This window comes from Plectropomus leopardus, chromosome 4 (assembly GCF_008729295.1).
Source record: "Plectropomus leopardus isolate mb chromosome 4, YSFRI_Pleo_2.0, whole genome shotgun sequence".
In the NCBI taxonomy this organism is placed as follows: domain Eukaryota; kingdom Metazoa; phylum Chordata; class Actinopteri; order Perciformes; family Serranidae; genus Plectropomus; species Plectropomus leopardus.
This window is the reverse complement of record NC_056466.1, coordinates 22,193,211-22,219,902: the sequence shown is the minus strand read 5'-3', so window position 1 is coordinate 22,219,902 and position 26,692 is coordinate 22,193,211. Positions and strand designations below refer to the sequence as shown.

Here is a 26,692-nt window from a genome sequence, read left to right as displayed (position 1 = left end):
TGTGTAGACCACTATTGATCGCTCCGTCTTGGAGATCTCACAGCGACTCTTGTTGAGGAAGCAGGAAGCGAAGAAACAGCCGCCGCCTTCCCCGCTGGTGAAGCCTGCTGACGGCCGAGTGTCAGATCCGTGCGTGTGGAGGATGAACCGGCTGAGACCCTGCAGGAGCCACAGACACTGTTTCAACAAAATACTGTCTGTGGTACACGACTGCTCGTGTCTTGTATCAGCCACTCTATATATTTTTTTTTATTATTGATCATTTAAAGCATGATGCATATTGACTTCAGGCTATTTGCTTTTGACATCACATAAGTTTAAGATTTTTTTAGCCAGGATTTTAGAAATACTGATGGAGGTCATAGGTCCAAGGTGGTATGCACCCCTCCTCACCCCCTGAGAAACTCTGCACGGACATAGGTGTAGATTTCAGAGGGGCACAGCATAAACCGATGCAGTAAAGGCACAAATTGATGCAAAAAAGATGCTCTCTCTCTCTGTATATATTTATATACAATTTGTGCCATCAACATCAAATTTCTTGTGCTGCATTCACACTTAACACAAGCATTTAAATCTCTGAAACCTGAAGAAATTGGTTTGATTTCTTTTAAAAAATGCAGTAAAAAAACATAATGAGCAACTTGGCAAGACATATCCTGCAAACTGCAAAAAAAGGAAGTAAAGGTGAAAAGGAAATGATTTTAATAGATATCAAAAAACAAGGGGAAAAACATCCAGAAAAATATATTTATAGTTCTCTTAATTCAAATCTCTAAATTCACATTCAGAGTATAGTGATTTACTTAATATGCTCTGAATTTCAGAGCCTTTTAAGAGCCATCCAGACATGATTACTGACATCATGTAAAAATACTTCTTCTTGAGTATTAGTTTGTCTGATATTCTTTTGGATAAAATCATTTCAGAAAAACACATTTACTACTTCTCCCTCATGAAAAAAAAATCAATGCAATATACTTTTAGTAAAACATCCAATATATAAATACCAATACCAAGAGGCTTTTTCTCATTTTCAAAATTGGGGAAAATTAAATCAAAAGTGAGCTGGGCAGTGACTTGGGGATTTGAAGGGTGCACCCTGAAAATATACAGTAAAATAATGACATACACAAAACACAGAGTTGAACACAATTTGACGTCACGCCTTTAAATGCTGTTATTTATGACATAACGTGGGATATTTCAGAGAGCCACATGTGAGATTCACAAAACACCAAAAAAAAGCAAAACAAGTAGTATTATTGTTATTGACAGAGGTGCTGCGTTAAATGATCTTATCAGGCCTTTTTTTTTTTTTTTTTTTTTTTTTGTCCGTCAACATTTAACACTCACTTCTCCATCCTGCAGCTTTCAGACTCTCCGCAGATGAGTGATGTTGCCAGCCCACCTGCTCCTCACTCATCACTTTATTCTTTTGTTGTAAACACTCTAAAGGTCAGCCTGGGTTTTGTTCATGAGGCCTCTCTGCTTTAATTTTCCTATTACATGTGCTGGTTTGCTTTATATCTCCAGTTGACAGGCGTACATGGCCTCTGAGCACGTACCATTTCACCGCAGCTCTTGTGTGTGCACCTGCCGGTCTGAGGGGAGCGGACTGACAGATCTGAAAGCAAACAGGTTGGCTATAAAAGAGCAGCACACTGCAGTTTGGGAGTCTGACTGACTGAAGAACTCAGAATACTGTGATCAAATACAGCTCGATCTGTTTATTCCAACTTTGCGGGTTTTGTCAGACAACACAACTCAATGTGTAAGGGGCTCTCCTCGCTGCCATCATCATGCCTGGAGAAGTAAGTCTGCAACTGGCACATCTTTTTTTTTAAATTAATTATGAAAGTGTGTGTATATGTGTGTGATTTCTTGTGTGTGTGTGTGTTTCAGGGCAAAAGAGATGCGGGTGAAGTTAAGCCACCTGGCTGAGACGCACCACAAGCACAAGTAAATCTACTGAGACCAATGTTTCAAATAAATCATCTGACAGTCATCACAGTGAAGCTGAATTTTGACTTTTTTCGTCTTTTCTTAGGAATCACGATGGAAAAGCTCTCCAGGACCTGGAAACTCTGCTAAACAACAAAAGTAATGAAGCTGTTTTCCCCTTTTATTTATTTCTTTTATTACTTTGAGTGTCAGCTCATTGTTTGAACAACACAGCAGCTCTTATTCACAAAGGACGTTTTGACATGTGACACAAATAATTAAATAATGTCTGAATTTAACTCATTTAGCTGCTGCAGTTTCAGGCTCCTAGTATTGTGCATGCTGTGCTGGTACCACGGCTCACTGGGATGTTTAAATACAACACAGACATAGTTAAGGTTACTGGTAACAAATCTGCTTTTCCTTCTATGGTTAGTCAAATGTCTGCTGTGAAAAAAGCCAAATATGTGTTTTCTTCCACTTTTCAAAATTTCTTATACGTATGTATTTAGCAAAAAATCTGAAACACTATTAAGCCTGCAGAGCAGGTATTTTTCTTCTATCTTACAGCGTGTCTGTTCACGTTTGTTTATACAACACTTGTCCTCAGGAACAGCTTGTCCTCCTCTATAAGTCGAGTTACTTAATGCAATAACAGAAGCTGTGGAAATGTGTCATATTTAGTCAGACAGCATCAACATGTGACCTGTGTGGAAACAGCTGAACAAGTTAAAGTGACTCGTGTGTAAAATTACAAAATCCAGCAGAAATTGAGGAGCTGAATTATTTAGCGTAGCTCTATTTATTTAAACATAGAATACTGATTTTTGCAGACCAAAACTATTATTCAATCTCGAAAAAAATATTGCCAAAGTTAAAGTGACACTATGCAACTTAAAAAAGGAAGAAATTTCTCATCTTCTCATAAAAATTTGATTTCATTTGCAATAAAAAAATATAATTGATTCAATACACTTTTGCAGGTTTCACTGCTACAGCCTTACTTGGTCTGGTATGACCATTAGCTTTGTAGCAGACACCGTTGTACAAAACTTATGTTACTGTTGTGTTTCTGTAACACAACATTTTAGCATTTACCATTATTGCCATTAAATGTCATGTGTGCACATTGCTGCAGTTGCTCAAAGGTTACACTTCTACTTTAATATTAAATGTATATATATATAGAAACATACAAATAAATCCATCTACCACTCATGTGTGTAAATCTTCCATGACAGAGCCACATGGAAAATGAGATTTCATCACTGATTTTTGAAAAGTTAATGAGCGATTAGAGCTGTGAAAAGCTGTGAAGTTTCGGCCACATGCCGAGTTTCTTGCTTTTTCATATCAGCTTGTCTTGATTCCTCACATCCTGTTTCCTCCTCTCGGGCTTCACTTTCTCTTCTCTTTCTCTATCGTATCTCTCTCTCCAGACGGTCTGCAGGCATTTCGCAGCTTCCTGCGTTCGGAGTTCAGTGAGGAGAACCTGGAGTTCTGGCTGGCCTGTGAGGACTACAGGGTTTGTCCTTCCAACCTGCAGAAGACCAAGTCTGGCGACATCTACAGCCAGTTTATCAACCCTGATGCTCCGCAGGAGGTCGGTGGAGAGCAGAGTGTGACGTGTGCAGTCAGGAAAAAGATTCTAGCTGAAGAGCTTCCTCTGATAATCTGTCTTTCCCTCAGGTAAACTTGGACGCTGAGACCCGGGAGACTCTGTTGAGTGCGACAGAGACTCCGTGCGCCGACACATTCAACGAGGCCCAGCAGAGAATCTACAACTTGATGGCGAAAGACTCCTTCCCGAGGTTCCTGCGCTCCTCTCACTGCATGGAGGCCATTAAAGCTTTCTAAACACATGTTTATTAGCACAGACCTGCTTTAGACACGACTGCTGATGAGTCTGTACTGCTTTTCATGCTGCTTACCGATTACTTTAACTACTAGCTTGTTTTGTGATTTCTATATGCTGTCCTTGTGTACTGTTTGCATGACGCATGCTGTTATTGTTAGGACGCCAAGTTGTGGAGAAAGTTAAAGTCTCACTTAGAAAACTCAATTATATAACCTAAATGTAGTTTCAACTACACAGACTGTACCAGATGCCACCAACATCCACACAAGATTCCAATAAATACCTCATAAAAGACAACCAAATATGTCATTTTTGATGACGTCAGTATTTTCACAGACATCTTCTTTATAAGCTTTATTTTTCATCTAGAAGCTGCCAAAGTTATTCTAACACAGGCTGCTTTAGGGCGAATGTTGACATTAAAGGAGCTAATCAGCCTTATCGCTGGCTGGTGTGTTTGCTAAATTAGTGGCCTTGAAAAAAAAAAGTTTATTCAAGAGAACCTGGAGCCTGCTTCAGCTGGCTTCACCTTGGCTTTTACCGCCAAAGCTAAAGCAGGGAACGATGGTGCATCACTGTGCTAACGTACAGTACACTGTCTTGACACGCTGCTCTAGTAATGTTCAAGTCTTTGAATTTAAGAATTCAAACACATTCGTTACAGCGTCTGAAGACTTCACATTTGGAAATGAAAAAGTTCTCCACCCTCTCTATCCGATTTGTAGAATATGTAACACCCACTCATTGTCATGGTTCACTCTTCAGGTCAAAGAAAACCTGCTTTTTTTTGGTTCCAGCTGAAAACCAACTTTTAAGGGTCTGAAACAATTGATTTTTTGGTTGAAATGCTCTGAGCGGTGTGGAAACCAGAGCAGAACCTGCTCCATGTTGGCTGAAAACAGCTAAGGGTAAAGGTGTAAAAAGTTCACTTTAAAAACTCTTGTGTTAAAATGTGTAGCAGCTCTCTCCATAGATAACAGGCCCTGATAAAAAAAAAAAAAAAACAGAAATTTTTGCAGTGACGTGATTAAAAATAATTTAAGACCCATCAAATCTGAATGTAACACTTTTAAAGCCTTTTATTAATAAATGTGTACTTCAGAAATTATATGGACCTGGTGCCACCCTACTGCACTGTCGTTAATGTAGTTCCAGTCAGCGGCGAGGCTGCCTGTGGGGGCACTGGTCTCTCTGATCGAGACTTTTACAGCAAAAAACAAGCAAACAGTCAGAAACTCCACGAGGCTCAATAAAATCCTATTGTGCCCCCTAGTGGAGGTTTAAGTGTTTCCCATAGCTCGGTGAGAGACGCATATCATGTCCACAATGTCTCTTCTCTTATTTCACACACTTCTTTGTAAACAGAAAAAAACTCATAATAGGCATCTGTACAACGACTCTGACTATTTTATGCCTGACGTCAGCTGCAACATTCAGGAATCAAAAGCAACAGGACAGCTGGCGTGTAACTTAGATCTGAGTCATAGGATCAATGAAGTTCACTGACCCCATAAGTCTTTAAGTCGAGCACGCTCAGCCTCAGGTCTGCGTATCACGTCTTATTTGGAGCTGGTTCCTGGACGGGCGGCTCCTGGGTTGCCTTTACCTTCAGCCCCTTTCACCACCGCCAGAGGCTTGTGGAGGGAGGCGCTCGCCTTCTGGGTCACCTCATGCTCGATCTTGTTCCTGATGGCAACCTCTAGACCCTTCAGGGAGCAGCAAAGCAGGTCGTGTTTAATTTGCATAGCTCACTGATATATTTAGTCACTGTTACATTCTTCTATTAGATTTTTTTAATGTTTATTGAGATTTTTACAAGAACCAAAAAACACTCCCCATCCCTCTAAGCACCCAAAACTGATTAAGAAGGGACAATGCTGATTTTCTCCACCAAATGATATCCACAGAGATAGCTGACAATATGCAGAAGCTGTATGTATGCATGTGAATATGCAAGATTACAGATGTAATATATATATGTATCAGACTGAAGAAATTGAAAGAGCTGAGAGAAAGTCGTCATCACCTTCTTCAGCTTCTGCTGCTGAACCACTTGAGTCTTCTTGGGTGCAATGATCCTCCCTTTACAAAAGAACAAAAATATCACTGTCAAAAATCAAAATGCTACTAACAACAGTTTATTAAATTAAATAATAAATACACACTTTGAAGAATCTGACATTTTGCAGATAAATACTGAATAACAGGATGCCCTTTACCAGAATACACAACCGACTCATTCAGTGGTTTTTACCAATTTTACCAGCCACTCATTCGATCAATGTTTTTTTCTTTTTGGCTGGTGAGTGAAGCAAATTTACCCGTTACTTAATGACTTGGAAGCAGGCACATCTGCCAAATAACTGAAGAACTTTTTCTAATATTTTATACTTTCAGTATACTTTCAGTGTTTTTTGTTTGTTTTCAGTATAACTGTTATGTTTATTTTACTGTCTGCAACTATGATATCTGTGCTACTGTCTGTCTTGGCCAGAACACTTTTGAAAAGATTTTAATCTTAACTAATGTTTTACTCCTGATACAATAAAAATAAAAATACAAATTAAATATATATAAAATAATAACACTAGGATACTTTGCTAAAAAAGCTGAATTTTATGTATTGGTTTTTAATTACATTTGGGGTAAATATCATTCTTTTTTGATTAAAGAGTGTGAAAGTTACATATATTAAACGCTTTAAGTCCTTCAGTGTAACATTGTTACAGTAAACATAGTGAGTCATATTATAAATAAGGTAACATTTATCATTAAAAACTATTATACATATTAGAGCAAACAAAACAATACAGAGAAAAAGTATTCAAAATTACTACCATATCTGAATTTAAAGCAGATATAGAAGTTTACATAGGAGTTGAGCTCACGTTAATAATATAAAACCTCAAGGTTCCTGCGTTACAGATAAAACCAGTATTTTGAAGGAGGCAGCATATATATATATATATATATTATATATATATATATATAATATATATATATATATATATATATTATTTATACTATATTACCAAAAGTATTCGCTCACCTGCCTCTACTCATACTATGAACTGAAGTGCCATCCCATTCCTAACCCATAGAGTTCAATATGATGTCGGTCCACCTTTTGCAGCTATTACAGCTTCAACTCTTCTGGGAAGACTGTCCACAAGGTTGAGGAGAGTGTTTTATAGGAATTTTTGACCATTCTTCCAAAAGCGCATTGGTGAGGTCACACACTGATGTTGGTCGAGAAGGCCTGGCTCTCAGTCTCCGCTCTAATTCATCCAAAGGTGTTCTATCGGGTTCAGGTCAGGACTCTGTGCAGGCCACTCAAGTTCATCCACACCAGACTCTGTCATCCATGTCTTTATGGACCTTGCTTTGTGCACTGGTTCACAGTCATGTTGAAAGAGGAAGGGGCCCGCTCCAAACTGTTCCCACAAGGTTGGGAGCATGGAATTGTCCAAAATGTTTTGGTATCCTGAAGCATTCAAAGTTCCTTTCACTGGAACTAAGGGGCCAAGCCCAGCTCCTGAAAAACAACCCCACACCATAATTCTTCCTCCACCAAATTTCACAGTCGGCACAATGCAGTCTGAAATGTACCGTTCTCCTGGCAACCTCCAAACCCAGACTCGTCCATCAGATTGCCAGATGGAAAAGCGTGATTCATCACTCCAGAGAACGCGTCTCCACTGCTCTAGAGGCCAGTGGCGGCGTGCTTTACACCATTGCATCCGACGCTTTGCATTGCACTTGGTGATGTGTGGCTTGGCTGCAGCTGCTCGGCCGTGGAAACCCACTCCATGAAGCTCTCTGCGTACTGTACTCGGGCTAATCTGAAGGTCACATGAAGTTTGTAGCTCTGTAGCAACTGACTGTGCAGAAAGTCGGCGACCTCTTTGCACTATGCGCTTCAGCAGCCGCTGACCCCTCTCCGTCACTTTACGTGGCCTACCACTTCGTGGCTGAGTTGCTGTTGTTCCCAAACGCTTCATTTTGTTATAATAGAGCTGACAGTTGACTGTGGAATATTTAGGAGCGAGGAAATTTCACGACTGGATTTGTTGCACAGGTGGCATCCTATGACAGCTCCACGCTGGGATTCACTGAGCTCCTGAGAGCGGCCCATTCTTTCACAAATGTCTTGTTTCACAGTCTGCATGCCTGAGTGCTTGATTTTATACACCTGTGGCCAGGCCAAGTGATTAGGACACCTGATTCTGATCATTTGAATGGGTGAGCGAATACTTTTGGTAATATAGTAATATAGTATGCTGCGTCTTGAGCTGTTTCCACTGGTCACATGTTGATGCTGTTTGACTAAAAATGAAACATTTCCACGCCGTTTTTCAGCAGCTCATTAGATAACAGGTGAGATTAGTGTTTTTTAAATTCCTACCTCCTTTCTTTGGTCCTTTCTGTTTGTTTTGTTGGTGTTTTTTGGAGGCTCCTGGCCGCTGAGCTTTAAACTTCTTTGAGCCTTGAGCCATTTTTGCTAACCGGAAGTACACAAGGAGTACTTCTTCTTCGGTGTTTCATATCGTGGTTTTCATCCACTCAGTTACATTACCGCCACCTACAGGGAGCTCTGTGACAAATATTATTATGATTAAGTTAAACTACACTCAAAACTAAAACAAGGAGTGGAAAAAAAGTGAACACTTTTAAATTCCTTTAAAATCGTGTAAAAATGAGTGACGACAACATAGGTAATTAAGTTTATGACACTTTAAAATTCCTTTTAAATGTGGGAAAAAAAGTTTGGGGCAATTTAATTTTTGCTAGTTATCAACTTAAAACGTTAATTATGAACACGTGTTTTTAAGGTTATAACCCATACAAGTTCATTTGTTCCAACTAAGTTTTCCACATTATCTTCAAGAAATTCCAAAGTGTTATTTATTACCATATTCATAAACACACATTTTAAGTTAATTACTTCAAAAAATTAAGATGTTCCAACATTTTTTTCACAAAATTTAAACAGAATTTGTGTTAAAGTGTTAACTGAAATAAAACATTTAAAAATTACTTTAGATAAAAAACAAAACTGGAACAATATTTTCTGTTCTTACAAAACTAATGAAAACAAAATAAAAATATTGAGGAAATGTTTTTAGTTTTAGTCTTTGTCAATTCTGCCAAATTTGTCAACACACCAAGTATAAGGAGGCATTGCTGCATGTTCTTTGATGACTAGGATGCCAACATGAGAATTGTGTTTGTATTGTAATACCTATTCTGAACTTCTTAAATCTTGCCCTAAGCAACAAATTTAAATAAACTAAAAACTAAAAATACATTTAAGGATTTAAAATCATCAGATGATAAAGTGAATGACTAATTTTTGTGGACCACGCCGTTTCTGAGCTCATACAGTTTTAAACGCCAGCGAAGCTTTTCTTCTTTTTTTTTGTTGCTCAGCAATTTTGTTATGCTGTGCGTTATGTGAATGCAAAAGGCTGTATTTTACAGCACGAACATTTTCAGTAAAGTTATAGTAGTTATAGTTAAAAAAAATAAAACTAATGAAACTAATACTTAAATTAACCAAAACTAAATCATTTTTAAAAATAAAAAAAAACGGAAACAAGTGAAACCACTCTGGAAGAATAAATGAAACTAAACTGAATTGAAAACAAAAATAACAAATAAAATAAAAAATTATGAAAAATACAAAACTATAATAAGAGCCTGTGAGAGGCTAATTTAAGAGTCTGAGACAAACCACAAAAACAACCCATCCATTTCACTGTGGTTTTATTCTTTTTATTGTATTGATGTGAAAGAGAAATCTCTTAATTCATGACTGCACTTTACAGCATTATATTCATATACATATATATTAAAAAAATCCAGTTTTGAACCATTTCCACATGTTACAAAATAAACCCAGATCGAGTGATTATCAATAACGACAATAACATACTTGCACTTAAAGAGGCCATCTGAACAACACTCCTTCCATGGTAACTGCAGGCCATAATAATCATTGAGAATAATACACAAACACCTGCTCCGATTAATTAAATCAATGTGGAAAATACGTGGCAAGCAGCGCTGAATTTTGGCACCTGATTATTCGGTGTGTGGTGGGCATCTCTGGGGGAGGTTGGTGGAACATCTTTTGAAACACATATTGCTGCTGCTTCAAAAAGCAAGGTGTAAAAAAAAAACAAAGCACAATGCAGAAACAATTCAGCTGCAACCCAACATAACACACTAGCCTGGATCTAGGCTACTTTGGCAAACTAAAAGCACCGCCACAAATTACTTGTCACTTTGGGTTCATGGTACAAACATTAGTGAGATGTGGAGAAGTTTAGTCCAGATTTTTTTTTTTCCCTACAATCTGCTTTGCTGCAGCCTGGCACGTCAAGTGCATGTGTTCATGCATTTCAGTGTTTGAGTCCGTGTAGGCAGACGGAGAGGTAGTGTGTATGGTTGAGGAGGCCTCCTCAGTGTGGTGTACTAATGGCCTAGTCACTAGGAATCACAATGTCATGAAATAAAACAACAAACCACAGCCAAACAGTTATAATCATGACGTACAGACAAACAAAACAAAGTCTCGTACCTCTTAAAGATTCAGAAAGAAATAATATGCGGCGGGTCTTACGGCCACAAAGTTGCTACATATGTCTGTCTAAATTTGCCTCCAAACACGTGATGTCTTAAACTGTACAAAACAAACGAAAGAGAAAAAGTGTCTTTTGCGCTCGTCGTGTGTGTGACCTAACAGCATCTTTGTGAGTTGAGGTTTGGTGGGTGGACAGAGGTCAAACGAGGAGGAAGGGGATGAAAGTGAAGGAAGAAGTGAGCTTATATTACAGCGAGATATGGACAATGACACCATGGATTCTGCAATTACTGTAACTGATATTAAGCTTTTTTTAGGGTGTTTTCTGGACCTCTCCTTGGTCCCTTAAAGTAGATAAGGTTCTGTATTTGTCACCTGTGAATGAAGTGAATGAAAAAGTCCCCAAGGGCAGTGTGAGAGATCAAACGGGGTGTAAAGAAGGTAAACTAACATATAATGGGTGCAGACCTCTGTCTCAAATAGCTCCTCTGCAGTTATCTGAGGGCTCGACGAGACGGCGGTCTGCCTACATGACATAAAGGTGCAGGAAGGACTGAGGGGGGTGCTGTCTCTCCGGTCATGATGCCATGTATTGGTGCTGCACCAGTAAGGCAGTGAGCAGCGTGGTGAGTCTGGCTCTGAGACATTCAGTGCAGCGTGTAGGTGTGTCCCAAACAGATCGAGTTATCTGGGATTTTTCCATGGACCCTCTTAGGGATCACGAGCCAGATGGGCTCAGTTAGATACCTTTTACACAATCAATAACAGTCTACTGGTTATGGGTAAATATTACGTCACTGTCAGGTTTTAAAACTGGTTGCTGCAATGTTGTTTTTAAATTCGAGAGTCAATAAGGGCGCATGGTGAAGGTAAGGGCTGCAGTCAATGATTGATATAAAACAGAGATTGCAAATATTCATCTTTGGGAAGCTAAAACCACTGAGTGTTTGGCATTTTTGCCTAAAAACTCACTCAAATAATCATCTTATCAGTGGGGCTGCAATAAACAGTTATTTTCTTGATTAATTAATAAGTTGTTTGTCAATAAAATGTCAGAAAATGGTGAAAAATGTCGATCGGTGTTTCCAATTGCCCTGAGATGATTTCCTCAAATGTGTAAAAGATGTTCAATTTGCTGTCTTAGAGGAGTAGAAAGAAATAATAGTAATTTTCATTCAAGAAGCTGGAATCAGAGAATTACCTTCCCCCTTCTAAAAAATTACTCAAATCAATAAACGCTCTTCAAATTAGTTGGTGATTAATTTAATAGCTAACAACAAATCGATTCATCGTAACAGCTCCAGTTGTCTAAATAGTTACTGTTTCTTTTTCTGTTCTGCAAAAAAATTTGCCATCTTCTGGATCAAGAAGAAATAAACTCATAGCTTACAGGGCAAGTAACAGAAGCTATGGAGGAAATGTGGCGGTCCTAAATGTCCACCTGTCTTTAACTGTCCCTGGCCCTGATCTCATGGAGACATCTGGTGGAAGTCAGTCTGGTAATGAAACAGCATTTCAGTTCTGAGGAGCGATTGATCCAAACAGTCCAAACACATTCTGAACAGAGCACAAAGGCAAGAAGTGACCGTCTGAAATCTGTCCTGACAAATGCCAGTTCATCTGAGGTGAATATTACATTCTGATTATTGGTGGTATCACGCTACGTGTCGCACCGCTTTCTGCGCACAGATACCGCAGTGCAGATAAGACCCCCCTAATATTTAAGGAATAGTTCACCTTGAAATAAAAACATGAAGTCATCCACAGCTCATCCTCACATCAAGCATGTTTGGACGCACTGTTAAACCTTCTGAGTGACTGAAATTAAAACCGTCTTTGTTTTACAAATCTATAAAGTCAAATTTGCCTTTGTTTCCCTACAAACTCTTTCAAAATACCTGCATGTCAAAACCGTGGCTCTTTAAATCTCTAGTAATTGCTTTTTTTGGCCACTTGAGGGCAGCGCAGTAACGGTGTAGACACAACATTGACATATTATCACCTTATTAAAGTCAAGTAAAGGAAAATTAGGGATTTCTTTCTAAACACATAATAAATGTCAGAAAATACTTGCTGAGTACTGTATTGTACTGCATTGTTGAGTTAGACAGTTTTTCACCACCTTTATGTCCACACTTGAGCCATCCTGAACATAATCTCTCTCTGACTCTATAAAAGTGAAGAATGAGCCGCTGTAAAGCCACAGACTCTCATTAGGAGCTCACTCAGTGGCACGAAGCACACACACACGTCCTCCAAGCGAGCCGTCGCGCAGCTACAGTCTCGTTCAGCAGCTAACAGCAGCTAACGCTGGCACAACACACACACCCAAAGAAGTGAGCGGTAGCTGTCAGCAAGCCGGGCAGCCGATCCGGGCTAAAACAACTTAAAGCAATGATAGTGACGGATATTCTGCTTGTGTTTCTATCATTTATTGACTTTTTTATTCATGTATTTATTAGACTGAAAGAGCTAAACAGGCTCACACATGGGGTGTAAATGGAAGAACAATATTATATAATACAATGCTACATTGTTAGTAGTAACTGTAATATAGTCTGAGCTCCCCCAGCATCCCAGAGCAAAAATCAGTTTTGTTTTTTTTTTTAATGCTTTTGAATTTTTTTTTAATAATTCGATTTGGCCGGGTGGTTAACACATTATTTTGTGGTGTGACAGACTCATTACACATATTTATTTTTGCTTTATCAGCACTTTAAATTAAGTCATGTTAGCAAACGTTTGCTTATTTACGCATCCTGTGGACAACATAATTATCTGACCATTAGAGAAACGTAAGCTCAATATTTACTCAGTTCAGCCCTCGCTTGGTTTCTACCATCTCCTGAGGGGAATATAAACTAGTAGGTAGCTTACTGTGTCTGTTTGGTGCTGAGCAGGTAGTAGAGAGGGGGGTTTACGAGAGCTTTGACTAAAAAACAGCTTTCTGTGAGACTAAAAGAAAAAAGTTTGATGAGGGTAAATAAAAACAGTGAAGTTGTAAAACAGAAACAATGAGCTAAAAGAAACTACAACACTCAGTGGCGCTGACATGTTGAGTGATAATTCTCTGCTGATCACTGTGAGCAACACTTCTCACATTAAGTATAGTTTTCTTTTTTTCCAGTGTTAATATAAAAATATTGATTTGTGCAGCTTTAAAATCCAATATTTGTCTTTTCTTGTATTATTCTGATGTTGATTTTGTTAAAACCTTCAGTAGCAAGCAGAGTGCTTTAGAAAATATCAAGATATTAATTTATCACTTTTGTTATTTTTTTCAAAAATTCACTAGACTCTAAAATGAACTAAGCCTGACTTATATGAACAAGAAAAAGCTACAAAGGTATTTTGTAGTTGCACAATTATTAGTTAAGTCTTGACTGACATGCAAGTGAGCAGATGACCAAACCTTTATTTTGGGGTGAACTATTCCTTTAATGGTGATGCCTGTATTACAGAAATACAACAGCGTAACACACCTCCGAGATCACAGCAAAAGCTGCTATGGCAAAAATGACACAATTTCCCCCTTTCTTTTTTTTTTTTTTTTAGAATATTCATTCTTACAGAGCGTCCTGTGCAGTATGGTGAGTATTTGTATGGTGCTGAAATAAGTATGGTTACATATATATAAGTACATTATGAGAGTACAAGTGTGGTATGATACAATATGACTGCGAATAAGAAGATACAAACAAGGAGTGAGGTATAAACACAGCCATGTTTTGTCATAGGCCTCAGCTGACTAATGAGGAACAATCACTAGATTCCAAATTTTGCCGCACATGGTAAAAAGTGAGAGTGAAACACGATTTTTCATATCCCTAAAAACCTTTTTGTGAAAATTTATGAGCTACAAATTTGAATTATTCCACTACAAAAGGTTTCTATGCAGAACAAAAGAAATTAAATGTTAATATAACATTTTTTATGTCAGATTTAATTTCAAATAACCACATATTTGGTTACAATAGCAGTACCTTTTACTAGCAGGGGTTAGTTTTCTACATATGTACACACTACCAGCAAGATTATGTATATTTACAAGTGGGTAGCAGCATTTTAGAAACCATGGCTGATTAAAAAAAACACTACTTTGATATTTTAAAAAAGTATGCCTGTTGCACATTTTGGAAGTTTCTTTTGTTTGTAGTTGAAGAAGGCCTGAAAATTACCTCATAATTGTTTTTGCCAAATAGAATTGATGCGATTGAGGCCAGCTGAGCGCTATCAGTTCTCGAAGAAAGCTGTTTAAAACGAGAAAGGGGCAGCAAGAGACAATGAAAGATGGAATGGAAAACTTTGTAAACAGTGAAATGGTTAGACCACAGAAAACAAAGAGGGACCAAAAAAAAAAGGGGAGACTGCACGTGTGTGTCTGCTCGACTCCCTGCAGTGAAAATGTGTGAGTCTGTGTGTGTGTGTGTGTGTGTGTGTGTGTGTGTGTGTGGGTGTGGGTGAGAAGGAGACTAAAGAACATTTTTTTTCTTGTGTGTGCACCACTGACATGTAACAGTGACTGTGCGCTGACCAAAACAAAATCAAACCACAACTATGACAGTGTGTGTGTGTGTGTGTGTGTGTGTTCTGTGATGGAATGAGAGTGTCTTTGAGTGTGTGACGTTAAGGTGCAGTGGTGCACACGGACCAGCAGGCAGGGCTGAGTGGCTCTAGAGGGCGGTGAGGCGGCCGGTGAGCGCCGCCTGGAGCTCAGAGGGGAGGAAGACTCCCAGCTCTGTGATGATGCCTCCTGTGATGAGCTGGTGAGGGGTCACGTCGAACGCCGGGTTCCACACCTCGATACCTGCAGCAAACAGCAAGGAATGAGTGACGTAGTACAAAAAAACAAGATCAGGTGCTCCTAAACTTTTTTGTCTGTCGTAACCCATTTAAAAAATACTCAAAAACTGCAGAAAAGAGTGTGTTTGAGGTGCTCTTTGGGATGGGATTCAAAAATTTGTAGAGAAAAACAAGAAAAACTCCAAGGCATTCTCTTCAAATAATTAAAATGCCTTTAATATCATGGCATGGTAATGTAATATCACCATGCCGTGATATTAAAGGCATTTTAATTGTCTGAAGAGAGTGCCTTGGATTTTTTTCTTGTTTTTCACTACCATTTATAAATACTATTTGATATCTAGTTAAAACCTCTCACCCATTACTTTAAGATATTTCACCGACAGTTTTTTAATCCAAAGATTTCAACTACTTAACTGTTACTTTTAGCTCATTATTTAAGTTGCTAATTCTAGGGATGCACTTATTGGATTTTTTACCAATAACTGACATGCCTATATATAACAACTCATTTGTTGGATAACCGATACTAAGGCAGAATTTACACCATATTATGATGGCCCACCAGCAGATTGATGCTTTTCAATGTACGCAATATTTGTTCATTGGGCAAAATATGAAAAATACTTCGATTTAGGGTTAATGTTTTGTATGTTTACTTTGTCAATAAAAAAAATGTTTGTGATATTGTCAGAAATCACCATACTGGCTGATTTTGATATTTCATTTTAAAAGCGAATATCTGCTGATACCGATAGCGTGTTAATATTAGTGTGCATCCCTCGTTAATTCATTACTTGAAACTATATCAGTTGTTTTTTTAAGTATTTTAAATTCTTGGCTTAAAGTAACAGTTACTTTGCATTCACTATTTTAACCATTACCTGTTTTTTTTAGCTCCCTATCTTCCCTGCATCTCGAACAACAGTGCTGTCTGCTTGAAGCTGCGTCACTATTACACTGTGCAACAGTTATTGGCAGGCAGGTATCATCATGGATGTTCATGTTGTTGTTTTGAGTTTGCTTGGCATAGATCTACAGCTCATAGCAGCGGAGGCTATTGAAACATCACAGTGAAATGTTTCTGAATGACGACAAAGCCCATATGACATCACCCGCTTGGAGGCGGTCAGTCATGCTATGACCGAACTCTGGTCCATCTTGAGCATGACTCGGCACATTTAACTGCATGAAAATGCAACGAAAAAAAACAAAACAACAAAAAACACAGCATGCTCCGACTCTCTGCAGCCAAAAATGCAGATGAAAAACTTTTCACTCACTACTTTCAGACTTCATTTCTCTTGACTGAATCTTTAAATACGGGTCACTTATATATAATTTAATTAAAAAAACTCAGATGTAAATGTTGCATTTGTTGGGGACATTTTCAGCCAATGATGAATGCCCATTTGGATCTCGAATGATTATTTACAGCAGCAGAAAGGTGTATATGGGATTGACACTAAATAACATACAGCGCCTTTGTTGATGTTACTGAAGGAACTTGTCCCACAGTGCAACTATGTGTCTTATTAATGTGATTTTAATCGTTTTTGGACAACTGTGGAGCTCTGTGGCTCAGAGGAATATTAGGCTTCAGCTACAAAAGGCAATACTGGTTAGTGCAGTGACTTCATTGCTGATCATTTAATAGAATTTGTCGACTGTGAGACAAATACAAAAAAATGATGGGCATGTAATAAAAGAAAATTAGCTATATAAAATGCCATTTATGAGAAGGACCTCAGAAGTGTGTGAAAGCAAAGTTAAAGAACGAATAATGTAATGTGCGAGCACACATCCTCCTCTCCGGGGGCCTGTGTGCTCATTAAATGTGTGCTTTAATTACTGTGATGTCACCGAGCACCTCTCTGCTCTGGCAACGTAATTAGAGATCAAATGACTCAATTCAGGGCTAATAAACTCACCTAAAACACACTTCCAATGTCCGCCCCTATGAGCTCATGGACTTTGATGCACAGGTCTGTGAGGACTCTGGGCTGCCACACTGAATCTGTTTAGCGTTTGAGGGCTTTTTTAAAACCACTTTCTAGAAAAACTTTGTGAGTCTGCAGTCCTGCAGACTTTCTTGGATGGCCAGGGACACCCTGGTGGTGCAGTGATACTTGGCCTGTGGGCCAGATTAGGGTGGAGGGTTAGGGTAGGGGTCTGCAAATACCAAAAGGCATCTGGAAGGCTCGGACTCAGGTTATCTTCTCTACGTCACCTCACTACCGTATACAAGACATTCAGAGAGGTGTACAAATCAAAAAGGTTGAGGAAAAAAAGTAAAATAGAAAACTTGATCAAACAAAACAATATAGAGGGAAAAATAAGTAAAATGTGAAAATAATTATTAAGAAAGGTTAACACTGCTTAAGAAATGAAAATGTCAGTCCTAATGACATACGTCAGTTATTTGACTCCCTCTAGTGGCCAATGTAGGGTGCAGGGTTAAGGTTATAGCCCTTCTTCACCACAATTAGCACATTCACATGGTTTGTCTGTGGTCCTTCACTATTGCCAGAAGAACAGACCTGTGAACACAGCTCTGCAGCAGACGAGTTTGGCTTTCCGGGTCTATTTTTTTTTTTTTTTTTTTGGTGCATTACAATCGATGTCAGGGACAGGCCAGAACAAAGGTTAGTAAACAAAAGAAAGTAACATGGATGTCAGTGAAAATGTTACTGTGGTTTAATCTGTTTGTATATCTCTGATTTATTCAGTCTAACTTTAAACTCAGCACAGACTTATTTGGATCAACGTCTGAGCTCTTTTTTGCAAAGACAGACGGTATTTTCTGGTGGTGCTTCATTGCATCACACTGGTAAAGAGGCTAAAATTAGCCTGTACACCCGTGAGCTGCGTTTCCATCAATGCCAAAAGCCATAATTACCTGTGATTACTGCAGATACATTTGAATTGGGTGTGAATGCCCATTATATAATCTTCCATTGCGCAGGGTTCTTTGTGCAGTGAAAAAGAGGCTTCGGATCCAGGGAAAATGGACCTGGCCCCTGGCCCTTTAAGTTAATAGTTAGTTAGTTTAAGTAAGTTGCGTATTCTTGGTATCAGGGTTTAAGGAGCTAATAAATAATGCAACATCTTTAGTTTGATGCTGGCCTGGGACCTTTTGTTGTATATTTTTTTCCCATTTCTGAGCCCCCTCATTTTAGGTCATCTCTCTCCTGTCACTGCCAAATAAAGGCATCAAAAAATTCCCCCAAAAACAAACCAACAATAGAAATGTTGGCAGGGAAAATCCAAAAATCTCCCAAAACTCTTGACAGAGCTCTGAAGAACAAGTTTACAAGCAGACGGCAGCAAGAACTTCGTGAAATCGGAGCCCATTACAAGGTTCCCACACATCTTCATGGCCAAAATTTAAAAACTTTTCCATTACTTTTCAAGGATCCATAAAAACTTTTTTTTGGCCCAACTTGCCTGGGGTTTTTCGGACGTATCAAACACTATTCAAACATAATGACAGCACACACGAAGTGCAAAATTGTACGTGATGGTAAGCAAAACATCACACATCGACACATATAAGAGCTACGTTACATTTACAGCTACAGAAAATAAATTTGCTATTATGTGACATTAGGTGGAGGGTTAATCATTGAAAATTACTGTAACAATTTTTATCACACACAATATAATACTGTGATTTTTCCAAAAAAAATCAGTGATTTTACCTGATTCCGTGACTTTTCCATGACTGTGGGAACCCTACTATTATTTTAGTGGCCACAACAAAGCCTTTGTACAGGTAACGTGATCTAACAAAGTTTGCTTCCCTTCCTCATACAGCATTCGGAGCCCTTGCACCCTCTTTAACTCTGGTACTTATACTGCATGTGACGTCAATTAAAGTCTGTGAGGGTTCAGTGCTTAGGGCTTAGGGCGGACATTGGAACTGGGCCACGCTCATCCATCTCTCCAAAGCCTGACTGTTTAACCATCGCTCTCAATCCTCTGCTGAGCTCCAAGTTTGACATTTTACACATTTTAAAACATTTGTGACGACTCCCCTGCATACAAAAACCACCAACATCCCACATGTCTTACCCGGGGCAGCAATGGGAACACCGTTTATACTGGTGAGTTCCTCAGGGGGGCGCACTTCGATGATGATGTCCCTGCCGCTCTCCAGGCTCAAGTCGCATGACGTGCTGGGTGCAGCCACATAGAAGGGAATCCCATGGTGCTTTGCAGCAATGGCCAGCTGGTATGTGCCCACCTTGTTGGCTGTGTCACCGTTGGCGACCACCCTGTCTGCACCCACCACTACAGCTAAGAGAGCGAGAGCAGGATGGGAGTTAGAGTGGAGAAAAGAGTTTGAATAAAGCAAAAATAGACGTGACGCTACGCAAACACACACCTGTGATGTCCATTTCTCTCATGGTGAGGGCCGCCATGCTGTCTGTGATGAGCGTAGCAGGGATTCCCTCTGCTACCGCCTCATACGCCGTCAGTCTGGACCCCTGGTTGTACGGCCTCGTCTCTGTGCAGTACACACGCTTCAGCCTGCCCAACCCGTGCAGGCTTCGCACCACGCCTACACACAAACACGAGTCATTATAACACTAACAGTGCCATAAATATTTTAACAATCTTCTCTCATTCACACCCACGGCTCCAATCTTACCGAGCGCGGTCCCGTATCCAGCTGTGGCCAGCGAGCCGGTGTTGCAGTGTGTGAGGATGGTCACAGAGTCCCTAGGAACGCCAGACAGGATGTGCTGGGCGCCATAGTTACCGATCTTCCTGTTGTCATTGACGTCACGCTCCAGCATGTCTTCGATCCAGGCAATTACACTGCAGGAGGGGGGCAACAAGAGGTGGGAATTGAGAAGAGGCTCCGTCTGCCACTGAGGACTTAATGTGTCCATCAACTCTGCAGTTACAATGTGCCTGCATGTTTCTGTGTGTCCCGACTTCAGTTTCTCTATTCCTGCGATCCATTATCTGTTCTTAACGTTACACTTTTACCAGTTCTTTTACTGTAGCCGTTTTTCCTCATGTCCTCGTCTTTCGTACACTCACAGTATAAATTTGTTACATAACTGCAGCCACTTTTCTTATGTTTCATTAAATGTACACAACATTATTTTTGGTGACCGGCCTACAGTTCACAGGTTTCAAAACTCATGTGTCCATGCTAAGTGATTTACCCCACTGATCCTCCAGTATCACCCTTTAGGACCATCTATGCTCTGCTTTATTACCTGTATTTATGAAAACTGTGTCTTCTTTCTTCAAAAGTGCTCTATAAATAAAATGTATTATTATTGTTGTATTATTTAATAATAGTTTCATAAGCCCTTTTTGCACAGAAACTGCACTACAGGGTCATTACAATGTCCTTTCTTTCCACTGTCTTAATGTTTTTACAAAGAACCAAATAACGGCAGCATCAAGCCACTGCAATGTGTGACTTAAAACAGCATGCCGGCACTGCAGAAGCAAAAGAGTCGTGACGTTTACCACAACAATGCCTGCCTCTAATGTGATATATAAAATACATGTCGGCAGCTATCAATAAACAATAACGATGGCATAACATGACACAATCATTTACCGTCTCTTTTAAATGGCGGCTGATCGCGGCCTCCGCTCAGCAGTGTAAAGGGCCTAGTGTATAACTTGTAATTTCACAATATACCAGTATTGACAATATATGTGATATTTTAAAAATAAAAAGATATAATCTAAATAATATCCATAGGAAAATATTGTGTAAATAATGCAGCGTCTCCTAAATCATTTCTGTTTCTTTCCGTTTTAGTTTTGTCTCCTTCTCCCAACACTATCTGGTCTCCTTTTCTTTATCTGTTAAGTGTAATTGCTCTTCCAATACAAAATGTATTGGTTACAGACTCTTTCTCCCAGCGTTTCCCACACATTCATTTATTTGTGGTGACCGACTACGATCTAAACATCCGCCACCACGTACTGATTTTATATTGTTGGAGCTGGACCAATCATTGTGGAGCATTATTGGAATTTATATTCTGTTTGGTTATTAATTGCAACACTTGCGAGAGTGGAGCATACTCTGGGCACAGACTGAGCAGCAGAGCAACACTGAAACACTGTTGACTGGTGCTGGGTCTAAAAGTCTGTCTGCAGCAGCTGCTCCCCTCATACATCGCTGTGACCTTAACAGCGTTTACCGGATTGACAGATCAGTTATTCATCCCGCAACTCAAACTTCACAAACTGCTGCTGGGGGAAAAAATAACTCAAAGAGTTCTGACGGCGCTGCGGACCCAGGAAAAAAAGTCCGAATTTAGAGAGGGGACAGAGAACGTTAAAAAAGTGACACACAAGATTTAGAAAAACAAAACAACAACAAAAAACCCATCAGCTACCACAACACATATATTGTAATTGTGTTGAAACACTGTCCACCTCCCTACACTTGTGTTTTAAGTGAAATATATTTGCCAAAAAAGAGACAAAATGCATAATAAAAAAAAGCATGCAATGAAATTGAATGATTAATTTTTGTTTTTCAGAATTTTACATATCTTGTGATAATATTGTTATTGTGAACTATTTTGGTCAAGATAATTATATAGTGGAAATCTGATATTGTGCCAGCCCAGAGTGAAACATAACTAACTCAGAACAATTAACATGACCCATACACTCCAGTGTGATTTGTAGCTACACAGATTCATTACCCAGCAGCATGTTGACAGCTTATGACAGGAGGAAAGGGAGTTCAGAGTAATTTTAATTATCCTAAACAAAAAAAGCATCAATCTAACTTTTTATTTGGGATACAGATCCTGATCCCTCAACTCAAAGAATCTTACCGATACTGATTCCTGCTCCAACACCGGTGTTTTCCTTTTCTCAAATTCAAAATCTGTATACCTCTCTGCATTGAACGTATGTGAATTATTGTGTAATCTAAAATAAGCATGTTGGGGATTGTTATTGCCTGCTGAACGACTGTAACTAGCAGAAAGTCTGACTTTTAAAATGACATTGGCACAGAAACTGTATCAAATGATGATTGCAAACATCTGATCGATAGCTGACCTTCTTAACAAGGTCATTATTCAAGCCAATATTGATCCAACCTACTGGATCAGCACATCTCTACCCAAAATTTGGTGTATTGTCCCCAACATGACAGCCTCTATGCACCTGGATGCTATTTTTCCATCAACACTTGCATCTCTCATAACCACATTTCCTGCAGCTCTAAACTACAGTCCTGTTGTGTGAATTAATACTGTAAAAATAACACCACTACAGCAACTCTGTATCACACTTTAAATGTATTTGTAATGACATGTATGGTATCACAATTTTGACCTTTTATGTGATCTGATAACTTTTACTGCTTTTTTAAAAAAAGACACCTGCAGCTGGTGTTGAACGAGGAGGGACTACAGCAGATCATTTAGATCATTTCTCCTAACAGTTTAGATTTCACTGATATGACGGAGCAGGAGATCCATATGCTCACTGTTTGCTGAAGGAGTATCATCTTAAAAGGTGTCCTGTGGACTTCTCTTTCCGTTTACATTCACTTAAACTCACTGTAGGTATGCTTGAGGCTATACTAATGTTTTTCCAGCACAAATGTGTGATCTTCCTCATAAAACACTTGCAAAGCCGTTTTTTATTTGTTTGAAGCCAGCATTGTTTACATCCTTGTTTACTTGCTAACAGTCTTCATTTTCCATGCTCAACTGCCACCAGGACATCAGAGGAATAGTGTGAGATCATTTGGAGGATTGTGTATCCCGTCACCCGCTTGTAGGGGGATCATTATGCTCAAGAAAAATGAAAACAAGGACCCACTTTCGTGATCAATAACTCCACAGGGCACCTTTAACTAAGTTATTATTAAAAGCTAAATTAGACTGCTGTGCACACAGGCGAGCAAAGCAAAAGTCCAGATTACTTTCAAGATTTTGTTCACAGTCGATTAGCAGGATGAAGACAAATGGAGAAGTATGGTGGATAAAAACAAATCATGTATTTGGCTCTGAATAGGTTTTTTTTTTTAATCCCTTTTGAACTGTGCCATGAATTACAAATTAGATATGTCAAATTAAAACATAATTTTACAAGTCAAGATATTAACAATCTTTTCATTGCACCATTTAGTTTTGTGTGAAACTGCTCAGTGAAAAACATAATTTCACATGATGCACGTCACCTATACCAGGTAGCTAGCTAGCTAGGTTACTTAGCTGTGTTCATGCACAAATGTACGTTAAGTTACTTTATGTGTTTTATCAAGCGATACCTCGTCTTTTTATCAGCTGGGAAGCAAGGGAATGAGCAAGAGCCATTGCTTGTGTGAGTGAACTTTCATTTAACTGTATACCCTAGTTATATGTCACAACAGAGGCAGAAGCTGCTGTGTTAAATGTCACGCCTTGATTGTTTCCGCAACACCGGCATGCTGTCTGCAAAATGATGCTGCCCTCGTTTGGTTCAGAGGAGGAATAAAGAAAAGACTTAGTTGCGGCCCTATAGCGTGATCTCTTTGTAAAAGGGCTACTTTAAAATCCCATGAGAAAGCGGTCTGTGAGTGCTGTTTTAAAACGGAGTTGAAAAAACGAAGTAAACCCATCCTTTAATCAGCATTTTAGCGAATCAAAAGACCATAAAACAACTGACAAACAATGAACATATGTGGCTGTATGATGGGTAATCGGAGGCCTGTACCTGCCTCTAACAGGCTCACCTTTCTCTGAGCTGCTCCGAGTTCTTCTCCATGCTCTCGTTCTCAGCAAACTCCATCAGCTCGCGGGCGGCCCGGCCCATGTTGACGGCGGTGGGCCTAGCTGAAGTCAGGTGACACAGAGACTCCCTGATGAAGGTCACAGGGTCATCACCGCCGGCACCTGCCCGCAACTCTACCGCCAGGCTGAGGCAGCCCACGATGGCGATGGCCGGGGCACCCCGCACCTGGAGGAGGAAGAGGAGGAAAATCAGCATCACATGGTGGCCCTCATCTTTGGTTCCTATGCCAACTTCTAACAGCTGTCTCCCAGTCTTCATAAGGATTATTAATCGGTTTCCACCACAGCATTGTAAATGTGCGACCAGTGAGCCAAAAGTTGTCACAGCAGCGTTGACTGAAATGATATCATCAGATATATATCTGTCTTTTGTCCCTCTACCATTAGACTCCATTATCATCATGACATCACCCTCTGCTTATGGTACATTCCTTCACTCTGACACACACACACTGAGGATCAAACATGAAGCTGCTCTGTGTGTGTGTGTGTGTGTGTGTGTGTGTGTGTAACTGGGAAGACAAAAGAGTGAATATCTGCTCAGCCTTACAAGCCAACATCTGTAAATGTCCCCAGCTGTTACAAAACTTGATCAACATGCAAACTATGTGAACACCTCTGCATGTCAGGGCTTCAGGTATGGAGGCAGAAATGAGCAGGAGGTGTCACTGAGTGCAGCGCGAGACCCAAACGCGAACAAAAACCCTGGCAAAGGTCATTAATAATTCATCAATAATCTCTCCCAAAGAAAGAGGAGGAGGGGGTGCATATTTCATGGGTGGGTGCAGATGCCTAGTTAGTCGCGCTTGAACATGATAATGTAAAAACTATATATAAAGGGTGGTCGTTAATAAGGGGGGAGGGATGGCGGGTGCTGCAGGTGCATCCAAAACAAAAATACAGGCCGACAGCGGGAGCACGGCGCCGAGCATATGGCAACACATGCGTGCAGCGGTGGGAGCACAAAAGACCCGAGCAAAAAGACAAAAACATGCACGACGGGAATAAATGCACAAGCAGCGGGCATGCAGGGAAGTAGCAGAGTAAGGAGGGGTGGAGAGAGAAAGAAAGGAGCCCCTCCGTACCTTCATGGACTTGATGGCCTCGTAAGCGTCCTGCACGGAGCGGATCTCATCGTAAGCGGTCTGGTGTGGCAGCAGCAGCTGGTTGAGGATCTGCAGAGACCCGGCCCGGTAGCGGATCGCTTCCAGCGTCATGACCGAACAACGAGGCGGGATTGTGAGGAGAAATCTTACGGATGGACCGGTTGCGGGCGGGTGCGCGCACACGCACTCACACACACTCTCTGTCTCACACACACACTCACACACACACACTCACACTCACACTCACACTTTCACACACACTCTCTCTGAGCGGAGACACGTTGAAGTGACCGCGGCCTGGCTGTCGGCAGTCCCGGGAGCCGTCGCAAAGAGGAGAAGTGCAGCAGGAGGAGGAGGAGGAGGTGAAGGAGGGACGGTGTAAAGTGAGGAGAAGATCTGCTGAGCTGCACGGGAGGACAGACGGGGAGAGGAGTAAGAGCAGGGCTGGAAACCTTCACACACTGACAGACAAGCAGACACGGAACCACGTGTTCAGCCGAGCAGGAAGCCCTCGCCTCTGTGTCCACGCCCACCAAAGTCTCGCGGGTTGTCCAATTTTTTCCAAGACTCCTCTTTTCTGTTCCTGCGCACCATCCCCCTCTCATCTTTTCCCCCTTTGTCAGGGGAAATTTCACATTCAAACACGTTATTAGCATAACACCAAAGCCCCAAGCTTCTCCCCAACAACAGCGAGCATTGTCTGAACAAGGACTATTTTTGTCTCAGATTTTATGGTTTCAGCCCCTCTGTTTTGGTGGCTTTACTTCCTCCCATACTTCTGTAATAAATAGTTGGCTTATTAACTATTACAAAGCCGGCCAATATTTTTTCCTTTGAAATAGATTTGAAACCCTCAATGAGGAAAAGTACTGAAGTGAAAACCCATCCCTTTGTCACAAAGTAGGCCTGCATATTTGATGGTGACAAACAGTGCCGGGCCTTGCACATTCGGCATTCCTGGTGCCCCCTGCCCACCTCCCAAAAATCATCTTTTATTTTTATTGTATTTTTTATGGCTGTCAAACAATTAATTTTTAAAACCACAATTATTTTATTAGCAGAATTCCAATTGTTAACTGCAATTAATCACATTTTAAATCACAAGATTATAATTCCATTATTTTAATTTCAAAACAGTTAAGAAGTCTACATTAACATGGCAAATTCTTACCTTTTTTTTTAAACAATATATTAGGTAGTTACAATATAGTTTTCAATTTCCTCCCATAGAGATGGAGGAGTAAACTATAACCTATAACATAGCAGCAAACTAATAGTGACAATATTGATGATGACAGTAATGATATCAATATATTTATACACAGTTGTAACAAATAAATAATGGAAATCAGGGTTCCAAAAGAAAAGAAAACAAACTTACTTTCTAGACGAAAAATAATATAAAAGGTACGTGAGAGACATGGATCAAGAGACTAAGGGCGGGGGGCCCATAGACCGCTTGTGCTTAGGGCCAAGAATTTGGTGCTACACCCCTGTAAAAACTCATTAATGTCAAGCTGATAAATACTGCTAAAAAGTGTGCATGCTAAAATATTAATCAGAAATCAGTCCAAATGGGAGAAATCTGGTCAGTTTTTTCACTTCAATGAAG

The 26,692-nt window shown here is 39.9% G+C and overlaps 3 protein-coding genes across 4 annotated transcripts; 1 reads left to right on the top strand and 2 right to left on the bottom strand.

The window, feature by feature from the left end:
* Window positions 1–72: 72 nt before the first annotated feature.
* c4h19orf53 (chromosome 4 C19orf53 homolog) lies at window positions 73–8,301 on the bottom strand. 2 transcript variants are annotated; one of them, XR_006105788.1, is made up of 4 exons: window positions 8,208–8,301; window positions 5,829–5,884; window positions 5,310–5,508; window positions 73–159 (listed from the first exon to the last, which is right to left on the bottom strand). XR_006105788.1 is itself a non-coding variant. In XM_042485102.1 (3 exons), the coding sequence occupies exons 1-3, from the start codon at window positions 8,296–8,298 to the stop codon at window positions 5,362–5,364; spliced, it is 294 nt and encodes a 97-aa protein (XP_042341036.1). In that variant the 5' UTR covers window positions 8,299–8,301; the 3' UTR covers window positions 4,867–5,361. The 2 variants fall into 2 exon arrangements, 1 of the variants encoding a protein (XP_042341036.1); XM_042485102.1 differs by lacking the exon at window positions 73–159 and having other exon boundaries at window positions 4,867–5,508.
* si:ch211-196h16.12 (regulator of G-protein signaling 5) lies at window positions 1,641–4,101 on the top strand. Its single transcript, XM_042485101.1, has 5 exons — window positions 1,641–1,814; window positions 1,906–1,962; window positions 2,051–2,103; window positions 3,384–3,547; window positions 3,634–4,101. Exons 1-5 carry the CDS (start codon window positions 1,771–1,773, stop codon window positions 3,799–3,801), a joined length of 486 nt encoding a protein of 161 aa, XP_042341035.1. The 5' UTR covers window positions 1,641–1,770; the 3' UTR covers window positions 3,802–4,101.
* Window positions 8,302–13,805: 5,504 nt separating the features above from the next.
* Window positions 13,806–25,583, bottom strand: mri1 (methylthioribose-1-phosphate isomerase 1). The gene is made up of 6 exons (XM_042484661.1): window positions 25,060–25,583; window positions 23,917–24,140; window positions 19,846–20,015; window positions 19,579–19,755; window positions 19,266–19,490; window positions 13,806–15,195 (listed from the first exon to the last, which is right to left on the bottom strand). Exons 1-6 carry the CDS (start codon window positions 25,189–25,191, stop codon window positions 15,062–15,064), a joined length of 1,062 nt encoding a protein of 353 aa, XP_042340595.1. The 5' UTR covers window positions 25,192–25,583; the 3' UTR covers window positions 13,806–15,061.
* Window positions 25,584–26,692: the final 1,109 nt, after the last annotated feature.

Coding starts and splice junctions, on each gene's coding strand:
- si:ch211-196h16.12 (XM_042485101.1), top strand. CDS start 1,771: ATGTGTAAGGGGCTCTCCTCGCTGCCATCATCATGCCTGGAGAA. Junction 1,963..2,050: donor GAGACGCACCACAAGCACAA/GTAAATCTACTG, acceptor GTCTTTTCTTAG/GAATCACGATGGAAAAGCTC. Junction 2,104..3,383: donor AACTCTGCTAAACAACAAAA/GTAATGAAGCTG, acceptor CTCTCTCTCCAG/ACGGTCTGCAGGCATTTCGC.
- c4h19orf53 (XM_042485102.1), bottom strand. CDS start 8,298: ATGGCTCAAGGCTCAAAGAAGTTTAAAGCTCAGCGGCCAGGAGCCTCC. Junction 5,885..8,207: donor GAAAGGACCAAAGAAAGGAG/GTAGGAATTTAA, acceptor TCTTTTGTAAAG/GGAGGATCATTGCACCCAAG. Junction 5,509..5,828: donor AGCAGCAGAAGCTGAAGAAG/GTGATGACGACT, acceptor TGCTCCCTGAAG/GGTCTAGAGGTTGCCATCAG.
- mri1 (XM_042484661.1), bottom strand. CDS start 25,191: ATGACGCTGGAAGCGATCCGCTACCGGGCCGGGTCTCTGCAGATCCTC. Junction 24,141..25,059: donor AGGCCATCAAGTCCATGAAG/GTACGGAGGGGC, acceptor TTCCTCCTCCAG/GTGCGGGGTGCCCCGGCCAT. Junction 19,756..19,845: donor TGGATACGGGACCGCGCTCG/GTAAGATTGGAG, acceptor GTTTGTGTGTAG/GCGTGGTGCGAAGCCTGCAC.